The sequence below is a fragment of the Micromys minutus genome (assembly GCF_963924665.1).
Source record: "Micromys minutus genome assembly, chromosome: 26".
Classification (NCBI taxonomy): domain Eukaryota; kingdom Metazoa; phylum Chordata; class Mammalia; order Rodentia; family Muridae; genus Micromys; species Micromys minutus.
In genome coordinates, this window is record NC_137961.1 from 34,667,396 (window position 1) to 34,695,290 (window position 27,895).

Sequence of the window (27,895 nt, forward strand, 5' to 3'; positions counted from 1 at the left end):
GGGTTGGGTCAGGGTCTGCCAGTGGGTACTTCCTATTGTCTTGGCCTGAGAGTTTGGGAATACCTCAGCTACATATGGGAGGGTGTGGTCCTGCTTCTATGTGATCGATGGCCACAAACGTTTCTTGGGGGGGGGGGTTGGGAAGGCTGTAGCTATGTGAGAGGGGCCTGGCCTCCTGGGAGTTTAGGGAAGCACCTACCATCCCTTAGGTTCACCGGGGCTTCAACCTATCTCATTGGGAACTAGAATACCTTTCACAGCCAACCGCCCTACACCTCTGGAGGCCTCAGACTGGAGAACCATCCTAAAGAGGTGCCAAGGCTTTTCTGAGGATGGAAGGGTCAATGGGGTCAGTTTATACTAAGTCAGGCAGAAGAAAGAACTAATACAGGACACAGGAGCCTCCGCCTTAAACAGCCCTCACAAGACACAGACGTCAGTGGTTAATCGGAGGAGTCCGTAGCTCACTGCTTCAATCCCTGAGGTGGGGCTGCAGTTCTGTGGCGAACTCAGCAAGTTCACCTCCGAGCACTGAGCTGCAGGCTCTCTCCATGACAAGCAGACTCTTATTTCATCAGCTGTGGGAGCTTAGTGTGGATCCCACCTGTTCAAAGTCACATAAAAGCAGAGTAAATAAGATGTGACTGCTGGGCCTGGAGAGATGGCTCGGTGGCTAAGAGCACCTGCTCTTGTAGAGGACCCAAGTGTGACTCCTAGAACCTACATGGTAGCTCTCACCCAACCGTAACTTCAGTTCCAGGTCCAATGCCCTCTTCTGACCTCTGTGGGCATCAGGTTCACATGGGGTGCAAATATATACATACAGACAATCATTCATACACATAAAGTGTATTGTTTGTTTGTTTGTTTTTTAAGATGAGAAAAAGGAACAGAAAGGCCTTTCCAAGGGAATTTCAGAAAGTCCAATCTGAAAATTCTGTCAAGGCGAATAGCCATGTGTGGGGGTGGGGGCACGGAAGCTTTAAACGTAAAAAGCGTCTTCCAGAAGGAAGGAGCAGAGAGATTATATTCAGATATGTACCAGCAAAACAAAATGGTCTAGGTAGAGGCTCTACCTGAGGCACAGACCAGACAACGTGTGCTTCCTGTGGAAGGATGGTAACTAGCAAGCTAGGCCTTTGTGTTAAGACCCCACCAGATTCTTGGGAACAATTAGTCACAGCGGCAGATGGCTTGATCTAATAACTCCAAGAAAAGATGGAGTGAGAGGTGCGTGCCTTTTAGTCTAGCCTCGGCCCAGCTTCCATTCCACGTGCTTGCCCTGCTGGTTTTAGGTCTTGCTGTGGATCAGCATTTTCTCACTATACTCCTCTTCTTCCCTTTTGGATTGGCAATGTATATTCTGTGCCACTGCATGTTGGAAGTCTGTGATCTGCTTTTTTTTTTTTGACTGTTCCAGAGGTTACAGTTAAGAACGCCATAAGTCTCCAAAGAGACTTTGAACTTTGGACTTTTAAACAGTGTTAAGACTGTGGTAGACTATGGGGACTTCTGAAACTGGACTGAATGCAATTTACATTATGATATGGCTGCAAGCCTATGAGACCATGGAGTGGAATGTGGTGATAAGAATGGCCCCACACGCTCATATATGCTGTCATCAGGAAGTGGTACTATTTGAAAGGATTAGAAGGATTAGGAAGTATGACCTTGTTGGAGAAAGTGTGTTGTTGGGCTTTGAGGTTTCGCAAGCCCATGCCAGGCCCAGTCTTTCTCTCTTTGCTTGTGGATCAGGTTGTAACCCTCGGCTATTTCTCCAGCACTGTACCTACCTGCCACCATGCTCTCTGGACTATGCCTTTGAAACTAAAGCAAGCCCCAATTCAAATTCTTTCTTTGCTAAGAGTTGCCTTGACCATCAGGTCTCTATAGCAATGGAACAATGACTGAGGTAATATGTAACTCAAGAAGCAGATTATATGTCACCAAAATCACTTAGTAAGGAATCAGTGGAGATGAACTATTTAGAAATGAGGAAAAATACAGAATATTCATCATGTGGACACTCCAGAAGAGAGCACACCCAATGAGTTTCCTCATAGTGTAGTAATTGAGCCTATGGGACAGCTAAATACAGCCTCAGACAGCAGACAGAGACCTTAAGTGCCTTCTAGTGATGCTTCTATAAAAGATTCCAACACACTCAGTGACACCTTGAAGCTCAATTCATTATTTCTTTTATTTGTGTGTTGAGAAGGAGTTAAGAGAAGATCTTGCTATAGTTTAAGCTGAGCTCAAACTTATACCAATCTTCTTGTTTTGGCCTCCTGAGTGTTGGAATTACAGACTCCACATCAACGTATGACTCCAATCTTTTCACAGCTAAGGAGCCACAGAGAAAACCTAGGGATTTGGCCCAGACTTCCTGCTCTGTGTTCCTTGAGAATAGAGAGTCCAACACCATGGCCATTGTCCACTCTGCCTCTGCCTGCACACTGTTCTCTCACCCACATGATGCTTCGATAACTGTCACCTTCTCACAGGAGTTTCTCTAGCCATGTGTATGAAACAACCGTCTCAGCATCCTCACCCTCCTCTGGAACATGCTTCTTGTCTTAGCTAGAATCCAAGACCTGATAGAGTCCTTGCTGTGTTCTTGACAAGATCCTGTGCAGTGTGACGTAAAGGTTCTAGGCAACAGGAATCAGTCCTGATCCCCAGCTGAGTGGAACAACGGTAGGAAGAGAGTCTCCAAACAAGCAGAAGGCCTGGATTTGAGACTTGGCACAGCTACCACTGGCCTTGGATGAGTCATTTGACAGCCCATCTGTATCTCCTGTTCAGCAGAATGGTCTATCTGTCATCGGTTTGCTTTGCTTCTATTGATGTGATAAAGACCATGACCAAGGCACTTGTAGAAGAGTTTCTTGCACTTTACAGTCCATCATGAAGGAAAGTATAGGCAGGAACTCAAACAGAGACCATGGAGAAACACTGCTTGCTGACTTGCTCCTCATAGTTTGTTCAGATATTGTTTTAAAAGCTGTAATAGTTGTTTTATTATTTTATGTGCATGAGTGTTTTGCCTGCATATATGTGTGAGTACCACATGTAGACCTGGTGTCTGCCAAGGTCAGAGGACACAGATGTTTGTGTGCTACTATAAAGGTGCTAAGGATCGAGTCTAAGTCATTCAGAAGAGTAACAAAAACTCTTAACTGCTTAGCCAACCCCCCCAGCTCCTATCCCACTCCTTTATACAGCCTTGACTACCTGTCCAGGGGTGACATCACCCACAGTGAGATGAGCCCTCCAACATCAATCATTAACCAAAAAAATGCCCTACAGAAATGCCTACAGGTTTTCTCATGGAGCCATTTTCTCAACTGAGACTCCTCTTCCCAGATGACTCTAGGTTCGTTTCAAGTTCCTGGTTGTCAGCAGGATTATGTGGGCCAGCCAACCCATTCCTCTTCCCAGATGACTCTAGGTTCGTTTCAAGTTCTTGGTTGTCAGCAGGATTGTGTGGGCCAGCCAACCCATGTGTACCTCTACTACTGGCCATGGGTAGCGGACTACCAGGAGCCCTATTGTCCATCTTCTATGGATCTGACATTGAAGGTGAAAGATTCTCAGTAGAAAATCACATGTCTTATCTTCACTCCACACTGTTGCTGTGATAGCTAGGATAGACGGACAAGGGCACAGACATGGTAGTGTGATACCCCTTCTCAAGAACCATGTTATTCAGTTCATAAGGTGGCAGGGATGGAGTGGGTAATACAGGGAACAGAATTTTGAGATGGAGGGTTCAGCCAGAACTAGCTGGATGCTATGACCCTGGTTGTCCTGTTCTGACCTTACTCATTGAGAAGAGGGTACCCTATTGAGTAAATACACGTCTAAGCAGGAAGTAAGTTCTAGATGTATGCAGGTGGGGGTGGGAAGGAAAGGAAGAGTCACAGGTGGTATTGGGGGTTCTGTAATACATAAAAGATTCCTTTCCTTGTCTGCTAAAAGGCCAAGAACCAAGATTATTTTCATCAGCCCATCTTTGTTCCCTTGTCAAACTAAGCTCTCTCCTCTCTGAGACGATGGTTATCAAAGTGACATAGACCTTCCAGCCCTAATTCTCAAGCCCAGGAGTTGGCTCAGTTGGTAAAGAGTTTCAGCACCCACATAAAAGGCTGACCATGGCAGCCAAATCAGTGAGGTTCAGTGAGAGACTCTGGCCCAAACAGTAAACAAATAAGGATGGAGAGAGAAGAAGACCATCCAGCAAGACATTGTGGCCAATGCTTCTTCCAAGGCCCAAATCCAGATCCCAGTCCAGCACCTACTTCCGTGGCTTTAAAAGCTACTTCAGCTTTCAGTAACTAGTCTTGGTCTTCTCACATGTGAACCGAGACTAATGGTGAGCCCTGGAGACAATGAATGGGCTCTGTTAAGGATATGCATAAAAACGTTCGAGTCATTTCTGAGTTTCTTTCATTTGCCTTATACTCTCTCTTTCGTATGCCTCTACTCTCCAGCTTGTAAATGGTACATGATCAGGAAAAGATGCTTTAAAACAATGGGAAGAATGTTGGGGGATCCTTATCTGTGTCCTCTAGGCTAGAGCCTAAGCTTTGCAGTGACAACTGTGGGGTATTTCAGAGCTTGACTGCCCTATGTCCTTTGGTGAGTGGTTGTATTGCAGGCTAGCCCAAAGATAAAGTCAGAATAGGCAACTGGCTTTTTATTCCACACTCCTGACTCAGTCTCTCTGGTCTCTTTTTATACGCTCTTTTCCATGTATAGGACACACGTTCCTTTCTCCTCCAGCTACCTGTGCTGAGGGTCTACTGCAGCCAGCCCTGCCCCGGTGCTGGACATGCGCAGGACTCTGTCTGTGGTGGGCTATCTCCTCTCCCACCTTATCTTGTCCAATTTTCATCCCTTTCTTGCTAAGCTCATGTCTGGTCTGCTCCACTGTGCTGTGGATAACATAATCCCTGTCCCTGTCACCAGTGGAGTCCTCTCAGAAAATAGCATTACACTCAGAGGGGCTTAGCCAATGATAATAAAAAAAAACAAGCACTCCTCATGGAGTGAGGGCAGGGTTCAGGGCTCTAAGCAGGCATGTTGATGTCCCTAAGAAAGGGGAAGGACAGGAAGCCATGTGTGCCCAAGGCAGAGGCACAAGGCTTTGCCAGTCACCAACACTGAAGGATAAGCAAATGGGCAATAAATGTGCCAGCTCAGATCTCTCCTTCATCCCCTGCCGTGCCCATGGCCATGTCCCTGTCTGAGGCAAGGTCACCAGAGAGGGCACAGCTCACTGGCGTTGTTTGCCATAGTTTCATAGTGGCTCTGAGTTACAATGTCCACACTTACGGCTAAATTCCAAGCCTGGATAGATGTGAGTTTGTGTATGAGTGAGTGTGTGTGTGTGTGTGTGTGTGTGTCTATGAGTGCATAAGTGTGCATACATGCATGTGTGTGTGTATGGGTGTGTGTGTGTGAGTGCATGTATATGTGCGTGTGTCTCTGCATGTGTCTGTGTAAGCACATGAATGTGCATAACTGTGTGTGTGTGTGTATGCATGACTGTGTGAGTGTATAAGTGTGAGTGTAGTAGTAAATATTAAATTAATAAATCTGGGCACCATGTCATTTTACCTCCTGCCACTCTCCCCAGCCGTCTCTCCAGCTCCAAGGACAACCCCAACAGCGGCTGCCTAGTTCTCTCTTGTGTAGACTCTGCTCACATTCCCAGCATCTGCCCCCTGTGGTTATAGTCACAATTCCCAGTAACCCAATAAAATCAAAACTCTAGAAGCTTGTAATTTGTCAATCAGATTTATATCAGCAAAGTTTCACGCCACAAAACATCCACACAAAAAAACTCAGAGCCAATTGATATTGATATAAACTGCCCGCCTAGGTAAAACAAATTGTTCTGTAATAATCCATCCCTTATAAGATATGTATAGTTACCTGTGGCTATTTAAACCCACACAGTGGTGGGTTATCCTCCTCCTCCTCCATCTTCTCTTCTTCTCCCCTTCTATCTCTTCTACCTCTCCAAAGCTCTGTGCCCACCTTTCTTTCACTGCCCAATCACAGGCCTTGCCTTATCTTGCGCCTGCCCTCACCTGCATATAGACACCAACCCACATGAGAGTGCGCATGAATTGTATGCATATGCATGAATGTGTGTGTATAAGTGTGTATACATGTTTATTTGACTGTATAAATGTGAATGTGTGTATGTGTGCACCCACACACATGCACGGAGTGGCGGGGAAGTGGTTAAGTCAGATCTCTGTAAATCAGGCCTTCTAAATAATTAATCCTCATTCCCTGCTCCTGTGAGTACTTGGAAAACGCTCATCAGACCAGATTAGTGCGTTGAGCCGTCTTCCCTCCCCATCCCCATTTTATTCTGGCTAAATTTGAAGTGTTCATAGATGCCAGGGTGCTTTGCTGATCTGAGTCCCTACACACTGGAACACCTTTACTCTTTGTTTCCACAGCAGACCTCAGAGACAGAGACGAGGAGCACACACCGATGCCCATAAGCAAGGCAGGTATGGCCCACTGGGGCAACCTCAGCCCCGCCCCCACCAGGGCCCCGCCCCCACCAGGACCAGGAAGCCGCTGCATTCCCGTGACCATGCCCCGCCCCTTCCTCTGTTCAGCAAGTGTGGTACTTTCCCATGTGTCCCATTCAACCTTCACATCCAACAGTCCACGCTCACAACCTTTCTACTTACGTCAAAGCCGTAGTTAGTTATTTGTGAGGATGCCTAGGGTAATGAATAATTAAAGGTGTAGCTTACTGTAGGGATAGAGAACCCGGAGCAACATACCTGTCTGCTTAGACTGGTTAGACAGAGCACTCCAGGGGAATAAGGGGGATGGGGGGCGCCATGTGTGAAAATCCAGGGCATGTTATTAAATGAGGAGAAGCAAGATGAAAAAGCCTTTGTAGGACAGTAATTGTATAAAATAATACTATATTTTAGTACTTACATATTTCTATAACAAACTCTGGGCAGACAGACAAGGAACCAATAAAACAAGTATCTGTGGATAGGGATAAGTCAGTAGAATTAGCTGCATGTTTAGTTTAAAATAAATGTTGTATGTGTACAGTGTTTTTGCCTGAATGTATGTCTGTGCGCAATGTGTATGCAGTACCTGGTACGGCCAGAAGAGTGCACTAGATCTCGGAACATGAGTCACAGAGTTGTAAGCTGTCTTGGGGGTGCTGGGAACACTTCAGTGGTATCGATGGAACTCAGGTCCATGACTATGCTGGGCGAGCAGTCCGCCACTGAGCTACTCTTCCAGACTTGGGAAACCTTAAAAAATACTACTGTCAGCCCCTCCCCCACCCTCCCCGGTCCAGGACATCGAAGAGAGGGTTTGGCATTGGCAACTTCCATGTGTCTAGGGACCCCAATCTTGGAACTTCCAGGTCAGTTTCTTTATCCAGAAAGTTGGGGAGAGGGAGAGGGAAGCCGAGTGTCTCGAAGGAGACCCAGCACGGTCTATCAAATATGCCAAGAGCAAGCAGAAGGCCGATGACTCCTACCAGCACAAGTGATGATCTTGCTCTCCCTCTGTGGCAGCCCCATTCTGAAGCGAAGCTCGGACATCACCAAGTCACCTCTCACCAAGTCAGAGCAGCTGCTGAGGATAGATGACCACGATTTCAGCATGCGGCCCGGCTTTGGAGGTACGAAGTGTGCACTCGAAGGGCGGGGGAGGGGCCTCCTCTTTCCTGGGGTTCTTTGCCTGTGCACCCAGATCTGCTTATCGTATTTGCCTTGGCTGAGCTCGAAGGGCTGAGCACCCTCTGAGCATCTTCACGCCCTGGTCCTGCCAGGCATCGCGAGAGTGCCTGCTGATGTGTGGTCAGCCGGCTGCCCCAGTGCCGGGGACCATCCCCGTGGGGAGGGTTCTTCTTTCTTGTCGGTTCTTCTTGAGGCAGCGGAGGGGAAGAGCGGCGGTGGCGGGTAAGACTTTGTTTTATGAGATATTTAGGGTTGCTGTATAACGAAAGTTGACTATCGAGGTCTAAGTTACTAAGCTACTGTAGCTGACCTGCCTTCTATGATCCTCTGAGGCCGGAAACTGCAGTCTCTGCCACTTAGCACCTCTTCCTAAAACCGCAAGGGATTAAGTAAATAGACTTTGCACTATCTCAGCTGAAACTACCAGGCTCTAACTTTCAGCCTGCTTGTCAGAAGTCACAGGAAGAAAAGGGGACGCTTAGAAAAGCGATTGTAGTGTTTATTACTAAGTAGTAAAAAGTGTCCTATGAATGCTGTCTAAAGGGAAAGGGGGAAGATCCTAAGTGGGGGAAAGGAGGAAAAAAGTCCCTAAGGGAAGAGTGGAATGGAAGGGAAAGGGAATGGAAAGGATCCTTTCTTTATCCTCAGTACTCATACATCTTCCAGAACATATGAACACATTTTACAAGGCTAATCACAAGTTCACACACACAAAAAAAAAAATCAAATCATAAATTGAGATAAAGTTCACAACAGAGAATGTTTACATGCATATCCATTAGGAATGGTTATCTGGGTAAACATCCATCAACTGTCTCAGCTCCACAGGTTCACTGAAGGTTTAAAACCATAACTAAGTTATTAGTGAAGTTCTGTATAGATAAACTTGGTCAAAATTTTATCCTGTGTCCTACTACATATAATAAGTAGTTAGTTCCCTTTTTATGACCTTTGGTTAATTCTTTTACAACCTTTTGGAATCTGCTCTGAGTAGGAGAAAGTCTGGTTACTATTTAAGAGCAATTAACTGGTGTCACTTGGGAGATGACAGAGTTCTCACTGCAGTTTTGACTATCAGAAATGACCTAATGGCAGTCTCACTATAAAAGAGCTTAATAATCAGTTATAATTTTAGGAATCCTTATAGGATCATTAAGACTTAAGACGTCATTTAAATATCTATATAGCATCACTACAAGACAGGACATCTTCATAGGTCTGCAGAGATCTGCTATTACTTAATGACTGCTATATGTGTTTAATAATAACAGGAAAAGCATATTAATAGTAGGTATCTCTCCTAAAATGAATCTCTTACAGCCTTACTGAGTAAGGGCAAACCAGTGGCAGATTATATAATAATCCGAGGCGGCCATCCCAGGGTCACCTGCTATTTATTAGCTTGTCCTGTTATGGCTCCCGACACCCCAGGGCAGTGCTCGTGAGAAGGCTCACCGAGGGTCAGTGACACAGGGACTACCACGGGAAGGCTGGGCAGACGCAGCCAGGGATGCCTCCTGAGGATGCTCTGAAATCCCAATGTGACAACCTAGAGCTGGAATTACTCTCTTTTGAGTGGGAAGAGGAGCTCCACTTACACGTCAGAGTCCTGTCTGCTGGGTTTAATGAAATGAAAACAGGTTGAGGATTCACTCTAGAGCACAAAGCTCTCTGAGACTTTATTTATTTAGTAAGTGACTAGTGTGGTATGCTCATCACGAAATGTGTGGAAGTTAGAGGACAACTTGTAGAAGCTGATTTTTTTCTGTCACGTGGCTTCTGGGAACCCAGCTCAGGGGATTCGGTTGGGCCCTGGCCATCTTGCTAACCCAGTTTGGTTACTTTCTTTCTGGGGAAAAACATTTTATGGAAGTATGAGTGTTTTCTTGTGTTTGCTAATACATGACTGTAAGTGTGTGTGTGTGTGTGTGTGTGTGTGTGTGTGTGTGTGTGTGTGCTTGCAGAGACCAGAGGAACCACTGTGCCATCCTCTGGAATCCTCCTGCCTCCGCTTCCCAGGGCTGGAGTACACAACACCACACATGATATTTCTACGTGGGATTGAACTCAGGTCTTCACACTGACAAGGCCAGAAGTACTTACTGACTGAGCCATCCCTCCAGCCCCTAGGAATCATTCATTCATGTCTTTCATTTCTTAAAATCATGTTTGCCTCCACTCCGATCCCCTCCAGACCAATCCCCAAATTCTAGGAAGGGCTTTATTCTCTTTGTCATAAGCATCTAGCGATTGAATCTGACCCTACCTCCTCGTGTCATGCTAACACCCTATGCCCAACCCACACCATGCGAGCGAGTCTTCTCTCATTCCCGGTCAGTACCAAGTTTAAATGACCTGGAAATGTAATGTTCTAATTTAAGGCTGTTTGGGGTGTTGTGTCTTTCCCAGAAACTCCTTCACCATGTAACAAAGATACAAAGAGTGGGCAGGAAAATGACCTGAATGTTACCAGTATTTCCGGGAAGAAGATGCAGATAGAGAAAATTCAGTAGGCCATCCATACTAAGGAGCAAGCTGGCTGCTCCTTACATCAGATGTGACTCAACCAAGGTGTTCACCACAGTTTCAAAATGAACATATGGAACCAGAAAGGAATGGACTTTATTAACCTTGTCATTCCGGGGCTGGAAAGATGGCTTAGTAGTTGAGACCATTGGCCCAGGCACAGGAACGCTCCTATTGGTCTATAACTCTAGTCTTAGGTGTCATTTTCTGGCTTCAATAGACACTAGGCATACCCGCAGAAAGAACTCACATACGCATAAAATAAAATAACTTAACCATGTCACTTCCCAAAGGGCGAAGCATTTTTATTACTAATTTTGTTTTGATTGGGATACTCCAAGGAGCCAACTCCTTTTTCTTCTTTGACTGCACGTGGGCACAGCCAAACCTTCAAGTGCTTGACTCTGACGTGACAGACACACCTCTGCCTGCCTCTTCCAGAGCTGAAGTTCTCACTGAGCCACCCCTCCAGCCCCAGCAGGAAGCGAGGCTGTCCAGCTGGGTGCGCTTCGGAGGCTGTGGCAGGAGGATTGAGAGTTTGAGATCAGCCTGGGCTACGTGGCAAGGCTTTTTCACAGGGGCTCACAGAGACCGAACCAATAATCAGGGAGCCCGTGTGTGTCTACCTAGGTCTTCTGCATACATGTTATAGCGTGTAGCTTGTTGTTCTTGTGGGACCCCAAACGGTGGGAGCAGGAGCCGTCTCTGACTCTTGCCTGCCTTTGGGACCCTTTTCCTCCTCCTGGGTTGCGTCATGTAATATGTGGCAGAATAATACATTTTTAAGAAGAAGGTAAGAAGAAGGCGACAGCAAGCGCCCTTGTCATGCCCTCCGCAGGCCCGGCTATCCCTGTGGGTGTGGACGTGCAGGTGGAGAGCCTGGACAGCATCTCCGAGGTCGACATGGTGAGTGGTCAGGACTGGGCACTGGGGAGGCTCGGTTGGACCTGTCTGGGCCGAGGCTCAGCTGAACTCCACTGTAACTCGTAACCGTTGGCAGGTGGGAACCGTCATACTCACTTTATAGATGTCACTTGTTCGAAGTTCCCAATTGGTATGAGATCGAGTCAGGTGACGGGAATGGCCTGTGAGATTCAGGCCAAGATGACAGCCAGGCCCACTGTACTCCTGCAGAGTCTGTGCTCCTTCTGGACACCGGGAACAGTGGGAGTTCTCCTTTCTGCTTTTCAGTGGGTTCCAATTTAAAAGGAAAGAACAGCCCAGCAGGGTGGTGCAGTCTTCAAGCCAACCCCCAAAAGGGGGAGGAAGACTAGTCTGGTCTATTGTAGAGAAAGCTCCCTACCAGCGTGGGCTACATACACTGTGAGACCCTATCTCAAAAATTAAAAAGGTGGGGGTGGGGAAACACTCTATAAGTCTTAGACTTTTGAAACTCTACCTTGGCTTGGAGCCTCCAAGAAGCAGACCTAAAAGAATTCTAGCCTTTTCTGTATTTGGGGGATGCCCCCAGAAAACATCCAGACAGAACAGAACAGTGAGACAGGGAGGCAGGCAGAAAAAGCACTATGTTCTAAGCAAGCCTCTCCTGACAACATCCTCCTAGAGGCAGTGAAGAACGCAGCTCAGGCTAGCCCAACCCAGGGCCTGGGAACTGGACTATCTCCAGCCCAGGTGCCCAGGGCACTAACTCAGGCACTGTGAGCAGGGGTCACTGATGTCTGAGATGCTGTCTCCATGGAGATGAATGTTGGGTGGAGTTCAGGGGCAGTCTCTTCTGCGTCTCTTCCTTCTCCTGTGGGGCCACTTGGCTCAGTTTTGTTCCTGCTGTTAATGGCTCCACAGTGGGTGTGTTTCTTACTTCTGCTCTGTCTCCCACCGCAGGACTTCACCATGACCCTCTATCTGAGGCACTACTGGAAAGACGAGAGGCTGTCCTTCCCCAGCACCAACAACCTCAGCATGACGTTTGATGGCCGGCTTGTGAAAAAGATTTGGGTTCCCGACATGTTCTTCGTGCACTCCAAACGCTCCTTCATCCACGACACCACCACAGACAACGTCATGCTGCGGGTACAGCCGGACGGGAAAGTGCTGTACAGCCTCAGGTGGGGACCCGGCATGCTGAGACTGAGCCCCCACCCGGTATTTTACGTTTTAAAATGTACTTTAATTTTGTATTTATGAATTGGAGTTTTGGGTGCATGTGTGCCTGCACACCATGTGTGTATCTGCAAAGGCCATAGGAAGGTGCCAGAACCCATAGGCCTAAAGTTTCAGACTGTTGTGAGCCACCGGCTAGGTGCTGGGAATAAAATTCAGGTCCTCTGCAAGAGCAGACAGTGCTTCTAACCTCGGAGTCGGTCTCCAGCAGGAAAGCTGGCCTAATGTAAAACAAACAAACAAACAAACAAACAAAACCAAACAAAAAACAACAACAAAAACCAAAACAACAACACACACACCTTTGTTTTTCTAGTAAGAGTCAGGGAAATAAACTTGTTTGCATAGACTCAGACACAAGTCTTTGCTCTGATTTCCATGTTTGGGGTATTCTTTAGAACTTAGGTTTAAATAGATATTTTTATCTTGTCAACATTGTTTCCATCCTGAAAGACCACGGGACAGTGGGAGTATCACGTTTACAGTGTTAAAAATAAAATCTAGGGCTCAGGATGTGTAGCTCTGTGGTAGAGTATCTGCCTAGTCAGTATGAGTCCCAGCACTGCCAAAGAAGAAAATGAAATAGGGTCAGGGGAAGGGAGGGAGGGAAAAAAAGGGAAGGAGGGAGGGAGGGAGGAAGGGAAGGAGGAAGGTAGGGATGGAAAGAGGGAGGGAGGGAAGGAGGGAGGGACAGAGGTAGGCAGGGAGGGAAAGAGGGGGAGGGAGGGAAGGAGGGAGGGAGGAACAGAGGCAGGCAGGGAGGGAGAAAGGGAAGGAGGGAGGAAGGGAGGGAGGGAAAGAGGGAGGGGGGAGCAAGCTCAAATTTCTCTTGTGGGAGCAGATGCTTTGGAAGTGTTTAGCTGCCAGTGCGAGGGGGGGAGAGAGGGGTGGGGGGCAGCATCCCCCACCAGACCTTAGTGCAAGGAAGCTGTAGAAGCTGCTGGTCCTCCCTCCCTGAAGTGGAGCAAGATCTACGCTCACCAAAGGGAATGGCCCCTGGTTGGCCCCTGTATACCACATGGATGGGGAGTTTCAGGCTGACACTTTGTTTTGGACTCAAAGAATGGCAAAGACAAAGTCACACACTAACATCAAAGTTGAATTCCTGTCTCAGTGTCCCAGGGACACCTGTGACAACCCCTCTGTCCTTATCCTGCCTGGGATCTAACCAGTGTCCTGGGGACATCTGAAAAGATCCCTTAGATCCTGGCTTACCTCTAAGCATTGTGGGTACAGGACTTTCATCTCCTTGATTGGAAGCCCATCTGTAGGACGTCCTCAGAGGGGTCATGAAGAATCAGTTCCTTCTCTAGCAATATCAGGCTTGTTCTCTCTGGAATCCTCATTTCTGAGGACCCCAAAATTCTCCAACAAACCAGTACAGCCCTACAGTCCTGAAGACTCGTAAAGAACCAGACCATAACATCTATCACCCCTGATGCACTAGACAAACTTAGTAACTGCTTGTCATGAGCTCTGCGTGTGTGTGTGTGATATGTATTATTATATATGATATAGTATATGTGATATTGTATATATGATGTGATATGTGCTGGTATATATTACATATCAAGATTACATATTTATCACATACCACATATTACATGCTATATATCATACACCACATATAATATACTATACACTGTATACTATGTTATATGTTACACATTACATGTTCTGAGTTATATATTATATGTTAAATGTTATACATTATATGTTATATATGATATTACATGTGAGTAACATGTATATATCACACACATATATACACATATATGTGTGTGTATGTACATATGTATACACATAACAACATAAATTGTAAATATTGCTGATATAAAGGGTGCTGTGATAATTCATTTTAATCCTCAACCTGACATGATTTAGAATCATCTGGAAGTGTCTCAATGAGAATTTGTCTAGATAAGGTTGGTCTGTGGAGGATTACCTTAAATATATTAATGGTAAGGAAAAGCCAGCTCGCTGTGGTGAGCACATTTCCCTGAACGGAATAAAAAGAGAAAGTCGCTAAGCACTAGTGTGCATGCGTTTGTTCACTGCTCTCTGCTCTCGACTGAGGCTTGCTGTGACTGGCTGTTTCAAGTTCCTTCCCTCTTAACTTCTCCACAAGGTGGAGATAACCTGGGCCTGTGAGCCAGATAAGCCCTGAGTTGCTTTATCACAGCGATGGGAACAGAACTGAGACAGATGGGTAGCATGTTCCGTACGAGTAAAATAAAATACATAACACTCTTTACTTAGTTTCCAAGTATTGTAACTTGAGCATTATTCCCTATTTACCAGTTTTTATAATTCTGCTCTCAAGCACAGTTCTGCAACTCGAGACCGTAGTAAACATGTCTGTTTGCTGAGATCACAGCTGAGCATAGACTGATGCTTTTATTAATGTTAATAAGCAAGAAGTGAGATAAGAAAGAACTATGTAGAATTTTACTCACTTGTTCAAGATGTACTACCCTACTTAATGATTTGGGTACTAGCTCTCAGATACTGGACGGACAACTTGTGAATATCCATGTTGTCAAAGCAATGATTTTAAACACTCACATTTAATTTTCTCTTCCTTTACTTGTTTTTATTTTTAAATCATTTTCTATACAATGTATTTCAGCTATATTCTTTTCCTGCTCCCAGCGCCTCTCAGGTCCTCCTACCTCCTCTCCACCCACCTCCTCTCCACCCACCTCCTCTCCACCCACCTCCTCTCCACCCACCTCCTCTCCACCCACCTCCTCTCCACCCTCCTCCTCTCCACCCTCCTCCTCTCCACCCTCCTCTCCACCCACCTCCTCTCCACCCACCTTCATGTCCTTTCTCTATCTAAACACAGATCCATGAAAATCAAAACAAACAAGCAAAATCCAGTAAGACAGAAACTACCAGAACAAAACAAAAGGGCAAGAAAACACATGGAGTCCAGTTTGTATTGGCCAACCACTCGTGGAGAGGCACCTCTCTGAGGTGTGAATGGCATGCCCATTGACATGCCTGTTGGAGAAAACATATTTTCTTTTCTCAGCCATTATCAGCTGCAAGTGGCTTTTTGGTTGGCGGTGGGGCTTTTAGTCTTCTTCCCCTTCTCCTTGCTGGGACTTTTGTCTGGTTTGAACTTGGGAAGGTCTTACGTGTGCTGTCAGTCTCTGTGAATTCGTGTCTTCAGCATCACCCACCACCTCAGCCTCTTATGGTCTCGCCATGCTTCTCTGACGCTGGCTGGGTGAGGCACGGGTCATGGGAATGGAAGGCTGTCGTCAAGGGTCACTCATTGCTGCAGGTTCCCCTAGGTTTGTGTTCAGGTAGGAGTTTACTGTTCTGACTACACAGACTAAGGAGATGTCATCCCCAGCAGGACGGCCGCAAACAGCAAAGTGTACTAATATTTGGATACTTCTATTTTGAGAATACTTTTTTCTTTGAACAGTAATCTAAATTAAATGTGTGTGTGTGTGTGTGTGAGTATGCATGTGTGTGTGTGTGTGTGTGTGTGTGTGTGTGTGTCTGTGTGTGTGTGTGTGTGTTAAAAATGTTATACTGACTGACAACATTGTATGTCCAGATTCTTGGAATGTGCTGATGTTACCCCAGACACTCATTTGCCTTGTACAGATCCTAATGCCAAACATAAACATTTGAGATGACTCCGGAGAGCTTGTTGTGCCTAAGGGTCTTTCCTGATGTCAGTGCGCTGCTTTGGGAACTGGGGAGAGGAAGCAGGGCCTTTTCCCTCTGCCTCGCCATTCTGCAATGTCTCCAGCAGGCGCTGAGAACTTGTCCTTTTGTTTCTAGAGTTACCGTGACAGCGATGTGCAACATGGACTTCAGCAGGTTTCCCCTGGACACACAGACCTGCTCCCTGGAAATCGAAAGCTGTGAGTAGAGCAGCCTGGTACCAGCACCTCTAAACACCGCTCAGTAGCAGGGAAGGGTCTCCCAGGAACTCTGCTGTGCTCTCTGCCTTTCTCCTCCTGGGATCAGGCTCTCCCAGAGGACCTGGGAGAATCTCCTTTACCTAAAGCCTGCTGATTGAAAATGCTAGTAACTTGTATACAGTGCCTTCACAGATTAGTGTCTGTTTGGATACCTGCGAACCAGAGCTAAGCCAGTTGACACAAGACGTCTCTGATCACACAGTCAAGGCTTAGAGAGCCCTTGGAAGAACAGATCACACACGTGCAGATGCTATAGGCAGCTATAGGATGCTACAGGCAGGTCCACGAGGTTTCACCTCTGCTATGCCCAGCAGCACATGAGTCTGTGCAATTGGAATCAGTGTCCTCGCCTGAATGGGGCATGGTGGGTAGTTGGCAGCCTCTGAGTGGGTGATGGCCACAGTCATTTCTACCTTATTTTGAGAAAATGGGCACAATTCATCTGAGGAGAAGCCCTGCCTTTCACATGCTACCGGAGAGTGAGTCATGGTCTGCCATTAGTGGTGTATCATTACCCTTTGCAAGAGAAGAAAGCTGGTTGGGTTTTAACATGCAAAGCTGAACCATGGGGCAAGCCGAACTCTTACCGGTACTTAGCTCTCTCTGCCATACAAATAACACTATCATTTGGTGTAACCTAGTGGCTGCAGTGGGGCTGTGGGCAAGGCATTTTGTTGGAACCGGCAGCCTTTACGCTTCGGAGCCTTGCTCTGATAGCTCTTGAGGATCTGGGAAGAATTTGAGCTGTCTTCCATATTATTTAGACTGAAGGTTGCTATCTTACCACAAGCCAAGTAGTCTGTGTGGCAGCCAAGGACACAGAGGTCACACAGCCACACAGGCAGTCCTGGCTTGCCTGCTGCCCCGTGCCTGACACTGGGTCTCTTCTTCCCAGATGCCTACACAGAAGATGACCTTATGCTGTACTGGAAAAAAGGCAACGACTCCTTAAAGACAGACGAGAGGATCTCCCTCTCACAGTTCCTCATTCAAGAATTCCACACCACCACAAAACTAGCCTTCTACAGCAGCACAGGTGAGCTGGGAGCATGCACTGAGCGCCAGGGAGACTTCCTCTCGGCTAGATGCTTCAGGCTCTACTTAGGAAGTGTGCGATTTGGTTGTCACATCAAGTATTCAAGGGTTTGAAACAGGAGAGCTAAGCACTTTGAAACTAGACCTAAATGAATTCTAGTAGGTGGTATGTATCAGGTAGGGGTGACTTTACTATCCCTGCTGCCCTGATCTCACTATACACTATGTAGCCAAGCTGGGGGATTCATTATATTATATACTATGTAGCCAGGCTGGCAAAGTTATGTACTATGAAGCCAGGCTGGTGAACTTATTATATACTATGTAGCCAGGTTGTTAAACTCATTATAAACTATGAGCTAGGCTGGCCTGAACTCATTATATACTATGCATCTAGCCTGGCCCTCTGGCTCAGTATTACTAGTTCTAGGGTTATAGGTATAATACAAGGCCATTAGCTTTGACCCCCCCCCCGCAATGCATCAGAGACAACTGCCTAGGAAATATTAGTTCTTCTCTGACAGGCTCACCAGAGCCTCTCCTCTAATGAAACAAATAAGTTCCAATTCAGACCAATGTTCTCCGTTCAGCACGTGGACCTGGTGGTGGCTTTATGCGGCAGAGGTCTGTATAAGCCTTGTCACCTCCTGTAGCCTGAGACTATGCTCTGAGGTCTTCCCCAGATGCTGGCCTGTGCTGGTAGACATAAGGGTCAACTTTCTCCATCTCTTGGCTCTGTTTTGACCAGTCACCTTTCAGAAGGTTTTCCAGCTTCTCTTGGCTGGACTTCCACCTTGTAAACACATCCTAGATTTCCTAATCTGTTAGCACTGATAGTTTGGTGTGGCAGCTTAGCTCACCCTGTACATCTGAAAGTCCCTCCGCAATCCCTTGCTGATACCAAGGGCATGCCCCATGTGATACATTCACTGAGGACACCAGGTCCTGAGTTATGGCTGCCAACCAAGTCCCCACTCTTCTCAGTCCTGGGCATCCTCCTGCCTCTCGCTCCTTCTCATGAAAAACACGAAGGCACAGTACAGCTTAATGGACCTCGGGTTGTTTGTTACTCTATGCCTAGATAAAATACTATGCGTATACCTCCAAATATACTTCTTCCCACGAAGAAATCCAAGAAGGGAGCCAGGCATGGGGCTATTCACCATCATTCCAGCTCTTGCAAGATGGAGGCAAGAGGGCCAGGAGTTCAAGGCCATTTTCAGCTACATGATGAGTCTGAGGCTGGTCAGAGCAACCTAAAACCCTTTTTCAAAACAAGAAAAATTTTAAAAGAAAAGAAATAAAGAGGGTGGTTTGTGCTTCTTGGGTTTTGTTATGCACACAAACCGCACTTCTCCAGTGAGTCTGGGCTATGGCTTAGGAGTCTGGAGAAAGAGGAAAGGGATCAAGCTCAGGGCTGATGGACCCCAGGCCATATTTTGAGAAGCAAGACTTTAAATGATTTTCTCAGGGGTTCCCTTTGTGTTTATCAAGGGGACAAAGACTTCTTGTAGTGGGTTCACAGAAATGTCGAGGGTCACCACATGATGCCACCACCGATTTTTCCTCTAGAGATACAGTTATGGCAAGGGAGGGGGATCTTAGGCAATGTTTAGGATTCTCTAAGTAAAACTTGTTTTCTGAAGGAGCCAGGCAGCTGGCTCTGTTGCATGCTCTCTCGTCCTGTGTCCCCAGGCTGGTACAACCGTCTGTACATCAACTTCACTCTGCGTCGACACATCTTCTTCTTCTTGCTCCAAACCTACTTTCCTGCCACCCTCATGGTCATGCTGTCCTGGGTGTCCTTCTGGATCGACCGCAGAGCTGTGCCTGCCAGGGTCCCCTTAGGTAAGGGCTATCTCAAGTGTGTATTGCAGGTGTTTGGAAATACAGGGCATCTCCCCAATCCTTCTCCTCCTCACAACGAAACTTTGAAATGCTTCGAGGTACTGATTTGAGTAGCATCCCACAATCTAAGTGCCACATGGAAATCTGTCCAGGCTTCCATGATTGTCCATCAAAACAGCTCACTTGTGGTCATCTAAGAGCCATGTCCTGAGACTTTGGGTGATTTCCATGCTGGCCTGTATACTATATTCTGTAACAGCGTTTCTCAAAGGGTGGCCCAAGGGACCTTTGCAACAGAATCCTTGAGGGAGACTGTTAAAAATGAATACGGAGTAAGTCAGAATTCCTGGGTGAGGACCTGCATTTGTGTGTGTGTGTGGGGGGGGGGTTAAATGAGGTTTCCCTGTGCATCCCTAGATGTTCTGGAGCTCACTCTGTAGACCAGCTGGCTTCAAACTCAGACATCTGCCTGCCTCTGTCTCCTGAGTGCTGGGATCAAAGGTGGGTACCATGCTGCCCCAGCAGGATGTGCAGTTTTAGTATACCCCTCACTTCCTTACACAGCACCCCATCAACTGCCCTCATCCCAAGCCCTGGGCTCACTTAGTCACAAGCATCACTCTGCGGAGACAGCTTGGGCTACACGTGACAGGGCAGCCCACCAGGCTCCACTAAAATACTTTGGAGTTGGCCCTTAGGATGACCCTAATCCTCTGTGATTTGATGTTTTCCAAACAAATGTTCTGAGCTTAATTTGAAATCCTGGGCACTTTCCTACAGACAGATGCCCTGTTCTCTAGCAGTAAGTTGTCACACTCCAAGTACTGTGCTAAATACATGTGCGCTTTCATATTAAAATCTGTCTCCTATAAATAAAATGATCCTGGCAGAAATGAGTCAAGATACTCAAGGTGGCTCTTCTGGACGGGCACACAGGTCCAGCATGGGGTGACTGTCAGCTCGAGGGATGGGCTCAGGAGTATAGAAATTTTTGACACAAAGGACACGGTGTTGAATAAACCCCATTCTTTACCACCTGATTGTTTATATCTAGTTCTCCTTTCCTGAAACAATGGAAAGAAACACGTGCATGCTAAGGGGTCTGAAGCTTTCTGCAGAAAGGATGTGATTTGGTGTTGTAATGAATATGCCAGGCATGCAGAGGAGGAGGTAGAGATGACAGGCAGAGGGCCTGGAAGAGATTTGTAATAGCCAGCTCCTGAGAGACAGGAGGATGCTCACAAAAAGGGAACAGGGGCTAGTGTCTAGGCCAAGGGAGAACAGGAGACAAAAGCACGAAGGGCCGAGGCCTACAGTATCTGGTGAAGGTTAGCACATGTGGATTTCTCTACGTTCATGGCAGGCATCACCACGGTGCTGACCATGTCCACCATCATCACGGGCGTGAACGCCTCCATGCCCCGAGTGTCCTACATCAAAGCCGTGGACATCTACCTCTGGGTCAGCTTTGTGTTCGTGTTCCTCTCAGTGTTGGAGTACGCGGCCGTCAACTACCTGACCACGGTGCAGGAGCGGAAGGAACGGAAGCTTCAGGAGAAGGTGACTTTACCATGACATAGGCTGAGCTAGCGTTGGGCCTGTGGGCAGGTCCATCTCGCCCTGTAAAATGTGGCTGTGATGCCCTCTTCTCAGCCTACTTCCAGCCATGGTCATGAGCAAATGGAACGATGTGTGCCTTCATAGTTGATATTTACATCTTTCTTTTCTTTTTACTTTCGATTATTTTTTCTATGCATTGGTGTTTTGCCTGCATGTGTGTCTGTGTGAGAGAGTGTTGGGTGCCCTCCAACTGGCTTTACAGATGGCTGTGAGCTGCTGTGTGGGTGCTGGGAATTGAACCAGGGTCCTCTGGAAGAGCAGCCGTGCTCCTAACCTCTGAACATCTTATCAGCCCCCTACATCTTTCATTCAACATCTGCATCCTAGCAGCCACTAAACCAAATTAAGGCACAGTCCTTTTCATTGTGCTTCTGTTTAGGATGTGTTAAAGTGCTTTTCAGTCTGTGGGTTGCCAGGGATCGCCCAAGACCACCAAAAAAAAAAAAAAAAAAAAAAAAACCCACAGATATTTGCATTACAATCCATAAGAGTAGCAAAACTACAGTTATGAAGTAGAATGAAAATAATTATGGTTGGCGGTCACCACAACATGAGGAACTGTATTGAAAAGTCACAGCCTTGGGAAGGTTGAGAATCACTATTTTAGGGAGAGAATCCCAGGTGGGAAATAAATGATAATTTAACATTTGTGGAACATATTATTAGCAAATATGGAGGAGGTCTAAGAGACTCCTCCAGAGTCAACCAAAATCTGTGCTTGGAAGTTTCTCTTCATAGAACCTGTCATTTCTTGTTACTCTTTCTCCCAGCTTACAACTCAAGTGCTGCTTTAGTGAGGGTTTTACTGCTCTGAGCAGACACCATAACCAAAGCAACTCTTTTTTAAAAATTTTATTAAATCTTTTTTATTGGATATTTTATGTATTTACATTTCAAATGTTATCCCCTTTCTCCCTCTCCCATTCTCCCTCCCCCTCCCCTTGCTGACCAAGGCAACTCTTATAAGAACAGCATTGAATTGGGGCTGGCTTACAGGTTCAGGGGTTCAGTCCATTATCATCAAGGCATGGCAGTATCCAGGCAGGCATGGTGCAGGAGGAGCTGAGAGTTCTACATCTTCATCTGAAGGCCACTAGGAGAAGACTGGCTTCCAGGCAGCTAGGACAAGGGGTCTTAAAGCCCATGCCCACAGTGGCACACTTCTTCCAACAAGGCCACACCTACTCCAATAAGACCACACCTTCCACTAGTGCCACTCCCTGGGCCAAGCATATGCAAACTGTCACAGAGCATCTCTCTTTCAGCACTGCCTTACCATCTATCTATTCCCACAGTGCTGTCTGTCCGTCCCCATCCTCACAACCAACACCAGATAATGTCATCTGCTAAACATTCTTATCGAGGGTTTGGTGCCCGGTGCGGCATCTACAATCTGCAATCCAGCTACTCAAGAGGCCAGTGGGTCACACACTTCACGCGCAGGGCTTTGGCAGGCTTCGGTGAGACAGTCCTCAGCTCACACCCCCTTGTGTGTCCACAGATGTCCTGCGCCTGTGGGCTGCCCCAGCCCCGCGGGGTGATGCTGGACGGCAGCTACAGTGATGGGGAGGTGAACGACCTGGGCGGCTACATGCCTGAGAACGGAGAGAAACCCGACCGGATGATGGTGCAGCTGACCCTGGCCTCTGAGAGGGGCTCCCCGCAGAGGAAAAGCCATAGAGGCAGCTATGTGAGCATGAAGATCAATACCCACGCCATCGATAAATACTCCAGGATCATCTTCCCAGCTGCTTACATTTTGTTCAACCTGATATACTGGTCAATTTTCTCTTAGATGCCTGCACTACAGAAGTTGCTGTAAGATGAAAACCCCGGTGTAAAGCTGTGCCAGCACGTACCTGGGTTTTCACAGTCCCCCGCTCAGCTATCCAAAGCTGCACCGACAAGACACCTTGTCTGCACTTATCAAGTACAGTTGTCTATACAGCATCGCACTAGGCGTCGCAGGAACTTGCCATGATAGTCACTGATGTTAGCTGCTCCCAGATCCCAGGAAGGGCAGAGGCCACAGGTGGGCATGCTGCAGTTCAGTGCCAGGGCCCTGGACACTGTTCACGTTGAGGGATTTCTTCACTGCTGGACTGTGTTCTTTAGACTAGGTAGATGTGGGACGTACCTAAATAAAACTCATTCGCAGTGAGCCCACAGGCACACAAACTCCTGATGAAAGGCCCTGCTTTGGTCTATTTCCGTACCTGCTCTGCATCCCCAGACTTAATGAGAGGCCGTGGTGCTCAGAGGATCTCTTTTTCACAAGCTGCACGCTTCTCTCCTTACAAGAAATGCTCTTTAGATTGCTGAAATTCCCCTAGTAGAGGAGCTTTGAAGACAGAGATATATGGATCATGTCGTCCGTTTTGTGGACGTGACGAAGCTAGATGAGAATCCCATAGACCAGGGAAGGCGGCCCAGTAGCAACCGATGTCAGCCATGGGTTGTAATTTGATGTATTGTTTTCAAATAGAAGCCCCTATATTATTTATCTAGAAGATATATAGCAACCCCAACCAAACTTGCCCAAACAGTATTGAACACTATGACATTTTCTCTGGGCCACGTCTTTCACTCAGAGAGACATCTATTCAGCATCTACCACATCCCAGGAGCCACTAAGCCATCTTAACTAAGTCTAAGTCCCGGCCCATTTAGTTGTGGTTGTGTTCAGACATTAGTTAGAAAATCCCAGGAGAAACATAAATGATAACATGGTGGAACATATCGTTAATACATATGGGGGTGGTCTAAGAGACCCGTCCAGGGGCCACCATTCTCTGTGCAAAGAAACCTGTCTTCATACATGTCCTTATATCTCCCATCATTTCAAAGTTAACGTGATGGATCAATACTAAATAATATCATATACATGGCTATTCTTTATTCTGATTGGAAAAAATAACTATTTGCAAATGCCTACTTAGAAGACAGTCTCTCATTCCCCCCAATAAAAGGTCATCAAAAGCTTTTATCAAACTCAAGTAGTAGACTTAGAGGGATAAATTAAGTAATTAATTATCATTGGTTTGCAAAATGACTGTTTGTTTTGCCAAGCATGGTTTGCCCAGGCGCGTGAGAAGTAGAAGCAGGTGAGTCTGGAATTAGTCTCAGCTTTACAGCATATCAGAGGCAAGTCTGGGCTATGTGGGGTTTTAAAAGGTTGATTTTTCATTTTTATTTTATGAAACATTTACCATCAAAGTCAACATCTTTGCCACTGTCTTCTTCCTCACCACCAGGGCCACTGAGCTGTCTCGGTTTCCAGAGCATATCCCCTTTGTACTGTTTGGGATACGCTCCCGTTTGAACCAGTGTGTAGAATTCTCTACTAGCCTGCAAACCTGCTATATTGAAGACCATAGTCTAGATGGCTTAATCAACAGAGAATTATTTTCTCACAGTTCTAGAGACTGATGTCCAAGGTCAAGGCGCTGGCACATGTGGTTTCCCCAGAGGCCTCTCCTGCTGTCTTTCCAATAGCCATCTTCTTGCTGCTTCCTTACCTTCTTTCTCTGTAGCAACCTCTGTCTAGATTCCCCTTTCCCTAGTTACATTGTATCGGGCCCCACATCCATGGAGTCATTTAACCTTAGTTGCTTTAAAAGCCTTGTCTCAAAACCATTTGCTTTTTAGCAATCTCCTCCAAGTTGGAATTCTTTGTCTTTGTGGGAAGCTCCTTAGGATTTAGGATGTGCTTAAAGAAGGTGATGCCCATCCCACAGGGAAGAAGCTTGTTCAGGTTAAGCTCAAGAAACAACTCAAAAGTTTCAGGAAGTCCCTGAAGCTAACCAATAAGCTATCACTTTCCACCGAGTATATACAAACAATAAGAACTGCTGAGAGTCACTTTCAGGTAACCCAAGCTGTCTGGAAGAGGCAAAGACCAGCCAAGCTGCCTAGAAGGGACAGTTCCAAGCCATCTAGCCGTCTGTAAGTCATGCACTGAGCTCCAGATTTCCAGCTCTTGGGGCTGTCACCCATGATAGGCAGGCTTTGGTAGTGCAACTGTTTTTGAGTCATTTCTGTACCTCTAAATAACCCCAAATAAAGCTCATTGGTTCCCCATGTTGGATATTGGTGGTATCGTTACTTTGGTCTGTCATTGATTTTCTATCTGGAGTGGGTACACATTTGTTCACATATGTAGAGGAACAGTGTCACATAACACCATCATGTACATTTCTAGAATACATGCCCATGGAAATCTATTTGCACCATAGTACATGTAACACCATAGAAATAGTTGTACTATATTATTTAGGGAATGACAAGAAAAAAAAAATCTGGGAACTGGAGAGATAGTTCCGTGGGTAAGCGTGCTACTGCTGCTCAAGTTTGAAGAAATCGGTTGAAATCAGCAGCACCCACCCAAAAGCTGTGTGTGCTCACATGCCTGTCTGCAACACTAGTGCTGTGGTGTGTGTGTGCCTGTGTGAGTGTGTAAGTGTATGTATGTGTATATGTGTGTGTGAATATGTACGTGCACATGTGTGTAGGTGTATGTGCGTATGAGTGTGTGTGTGTACTTGTGTGTAGGATGATGTCATTAAGCAACAAGGTGGGTCCAGGAGCCTAATCATTGGATAAGAAAGAAACATAGGCGGGGAAAAGCCTAGGAAGGAGAGAGGAGGAGGTGCAAGAGAAGAATCAAGATGGAGCCGGAGGAGAAGGAGGCTCTAGATCCAGGTGGTCTTAATTGGCAATAGATATGATAATTTCTAAGGGTTTCTGTGGGTCAATTTGTTTTATCTAGGTGGGCGGTTTACATCTTTGTCAAATGGTTGTACGTTTATTGTGGATTGAGAATTTAACATATAAATTTGATTGATAAATTATTGATTATTGAGTCATGATTTTACCGGGCTGTGGGGAATATGAGCTCAGTTCCCGGCTGGCAGGAAGACAGCTGGGAGAGGGCGGCTCAGGGTCCTGAGTCTGAGGGAACTTGGGGGCAGCGTGGAGCCCCTGAGATAAAGACACCCTGCAGTGCCATGTGGCACTAGCACAGGATAAATGGTTACCTCTATTTAATTTTTACCGCAACACATGTGTGCATGAGTATGTGTATGTGCACATGTGTGTAGGTATATGTGTATGAGTGTGTGTTTATGTGTGTGTGTGTGTGTATAAATATGTGTGCGTGCACATGTATGTATATGTGTATGATTGTGTGCATGTGCATTTGTGCATGTGTGAGTATGTATGAGTGTGTACGTGTGCATGCATGTGTGAGTATTTGATATATGCATGTATGTGTGCATGTGTGAGTGTATAAGTGTAAGTGTGTATGAATATGTGTATTGCACATGTGTGTAGGTATATGTGTATGAGTATATGTGCATGTGTGTATGTGTGTGTTAATATGTGTATGTGCACATGTATGTAGGTATATGTGTATGAGTATATGTGCATGTGTGTATGTGTGTATTAATATGTGTATGTGCACATGTATGTAGGTGTGTATGAGTGTGTGCATGTGTGTCCATGTGTGCATGTATGAGCATGTGTGTGTGCACATGTGTGTAGGTGTATGTGTATATGAGTGTGTGTGCGAGCGTGTGTATCATGTGTGAGTGTGTGAGTGTTTGTAGGGGGCAAAGCGGAAACAGAAGGACTTCGGGGCTTGCTGGCCACTAGTAAGCTATGCAGCTGTAGATTCAGGAAGAGGCTCTGACACAAAAGGATAGGTGAACAGTAATGGAGCAGGACACCTGATATTCTCCTCTGGTTATTATGAGTGTACATTCAAGCATGTAAAGCCACCACACACACATGAACAGGCCATGCACACATACTCACACACATGAAAAATGCCTGCATCTGTTCTATACGAATGCATGTTATTACTGATCAATTATGATCAAAGTTAGTTGACTACATGGATGCAGAACGTATAGATATGGAGTCCCAGCTCCATTTCATAATAAACAGTAGGAATCCATTCAAACTGTGTGTGTGTGTGTGTGTGTGTGTTCATGTGTGTGTGCGTGCGTGTGTGTGTGTGTGTGTGTTCATGTGTGTTCATCAATCAGACTTTGATGATAGCCTTTCTTTGGTATGTCATTAGTTATCTATCTGGGTTGAGTGGATATTGTTTTATTGTTTGCATCTCCCCAGGAAAAGCCTTTCACACAATGTGCTGTGACACACATGCACTGACAATATGTGTAATTTTTTTTTTTCCTTTTTAACAGCTAGGACCCAAAGGGACACTGCAGACCTAAGAAAGTCAGGAGCCCGGGGAGATAGTGTATCACGACAGGAGCGCAGGCTCTGTGCCCTCAGGGCAGCTGGGAAGTAAGACGTGAGCCGCAGAAGGGCTGGAACTTCAACAACCCTTCAAGGGTTGTCCCTGTAACTGTTTTCACTTGGACCCTGCGTCGGAAAGATTCCACTCATGATGTCTATCACAAGAGAAACCTTAGCTCTATTTTACAAGCCAATCATTCACACAAAGGCTGGTGGATAATTTGTTTTCTCACAGGAGTTCTTTAGCTTTGGTAAGAACTGATCTGAACTACTGTCTAGTGAAGACAGAGCTGTCTACACAATGAAAGTCCAGTGTGAGGCTGTAACTGTGGACCTGATTCTTCCCACAGAGGTGCAGGTTTCAGTTTCTGAGAGAAGCAAAACACTCATTTCAACCTTGGTTTAACTGACTGTTTTATTTCCTTGGAACGGGATCTCATTTTGTAGCTCCGGCTGTCCTTGAATTCAGAGATCTGCATGCTTCTGCCTCCCAAGTGTTGGGATTAAACTTGTGCATTACTAATGTCCAGCACAAACATTTTTTTAAAAAAATTTAAATATGTGAGTACACAGTTGACATCCCTAGACACACCAGAAGAGGGCATCGGATCCCCTACAGATGGTTGTGAGCCACCATGTGGTTGCTGGGAATTGAACTGGGGACCTCTGGAAGAGCAGCTAGTGCTCTTAACTATTGAGATATCTGCCCAGCCCAAGTGCCCAAACACTTTTAAACAAAAGATTTAGTCTTAAAATTCATATATAATAAATATAACATTTACGCAGGAA

General features: G+C 46.2%; 1 protein-coding gene across 1 annotated transcript in view; it reads left to right on the plus strand.

Annotated features, from left to right (window-relative positions):
• The window catches only part of GABRR1 (gamma-aminobutyric acid type A receptor subunit rho1), a gene marked incomplete at its 5' end in the record, with an annotated part of 30,808 nt that extends 5,916 nt beyond the window's left edge, over window positions 1-24,892 (plus strand). The window contains 9 exon segments of the mRNA XM_080938543.1: window positions 6,480-6,533; window positions 7,581-7,687; window positions 11,110-11,177; window positions 12,114-12,337; window positions 16,197-16,279; window positions 17,235-17,375; window positions 19,070-19,222; window positions 20,586-20,782; window positions 22,344-24,892. Of these exon segments, the coding sequence (XP_080794669.1) occupies window positions 6,480-6,533; window positions 7,581-7,687; window positions 11,110-11,177; window positions 12,114-12,337; window positions 16,197-16,279; window positions 17,235-17,375; window positions 19,070-19,222; window positions 20,586-20,782; window positions 22,344-22,637 (1,321 nt within the window). The 3' untranslated portion in view covers window positions 22,638-24,892.
• Window positions 24,893-27,895: the final 3,003 nt, after the last annotated feature.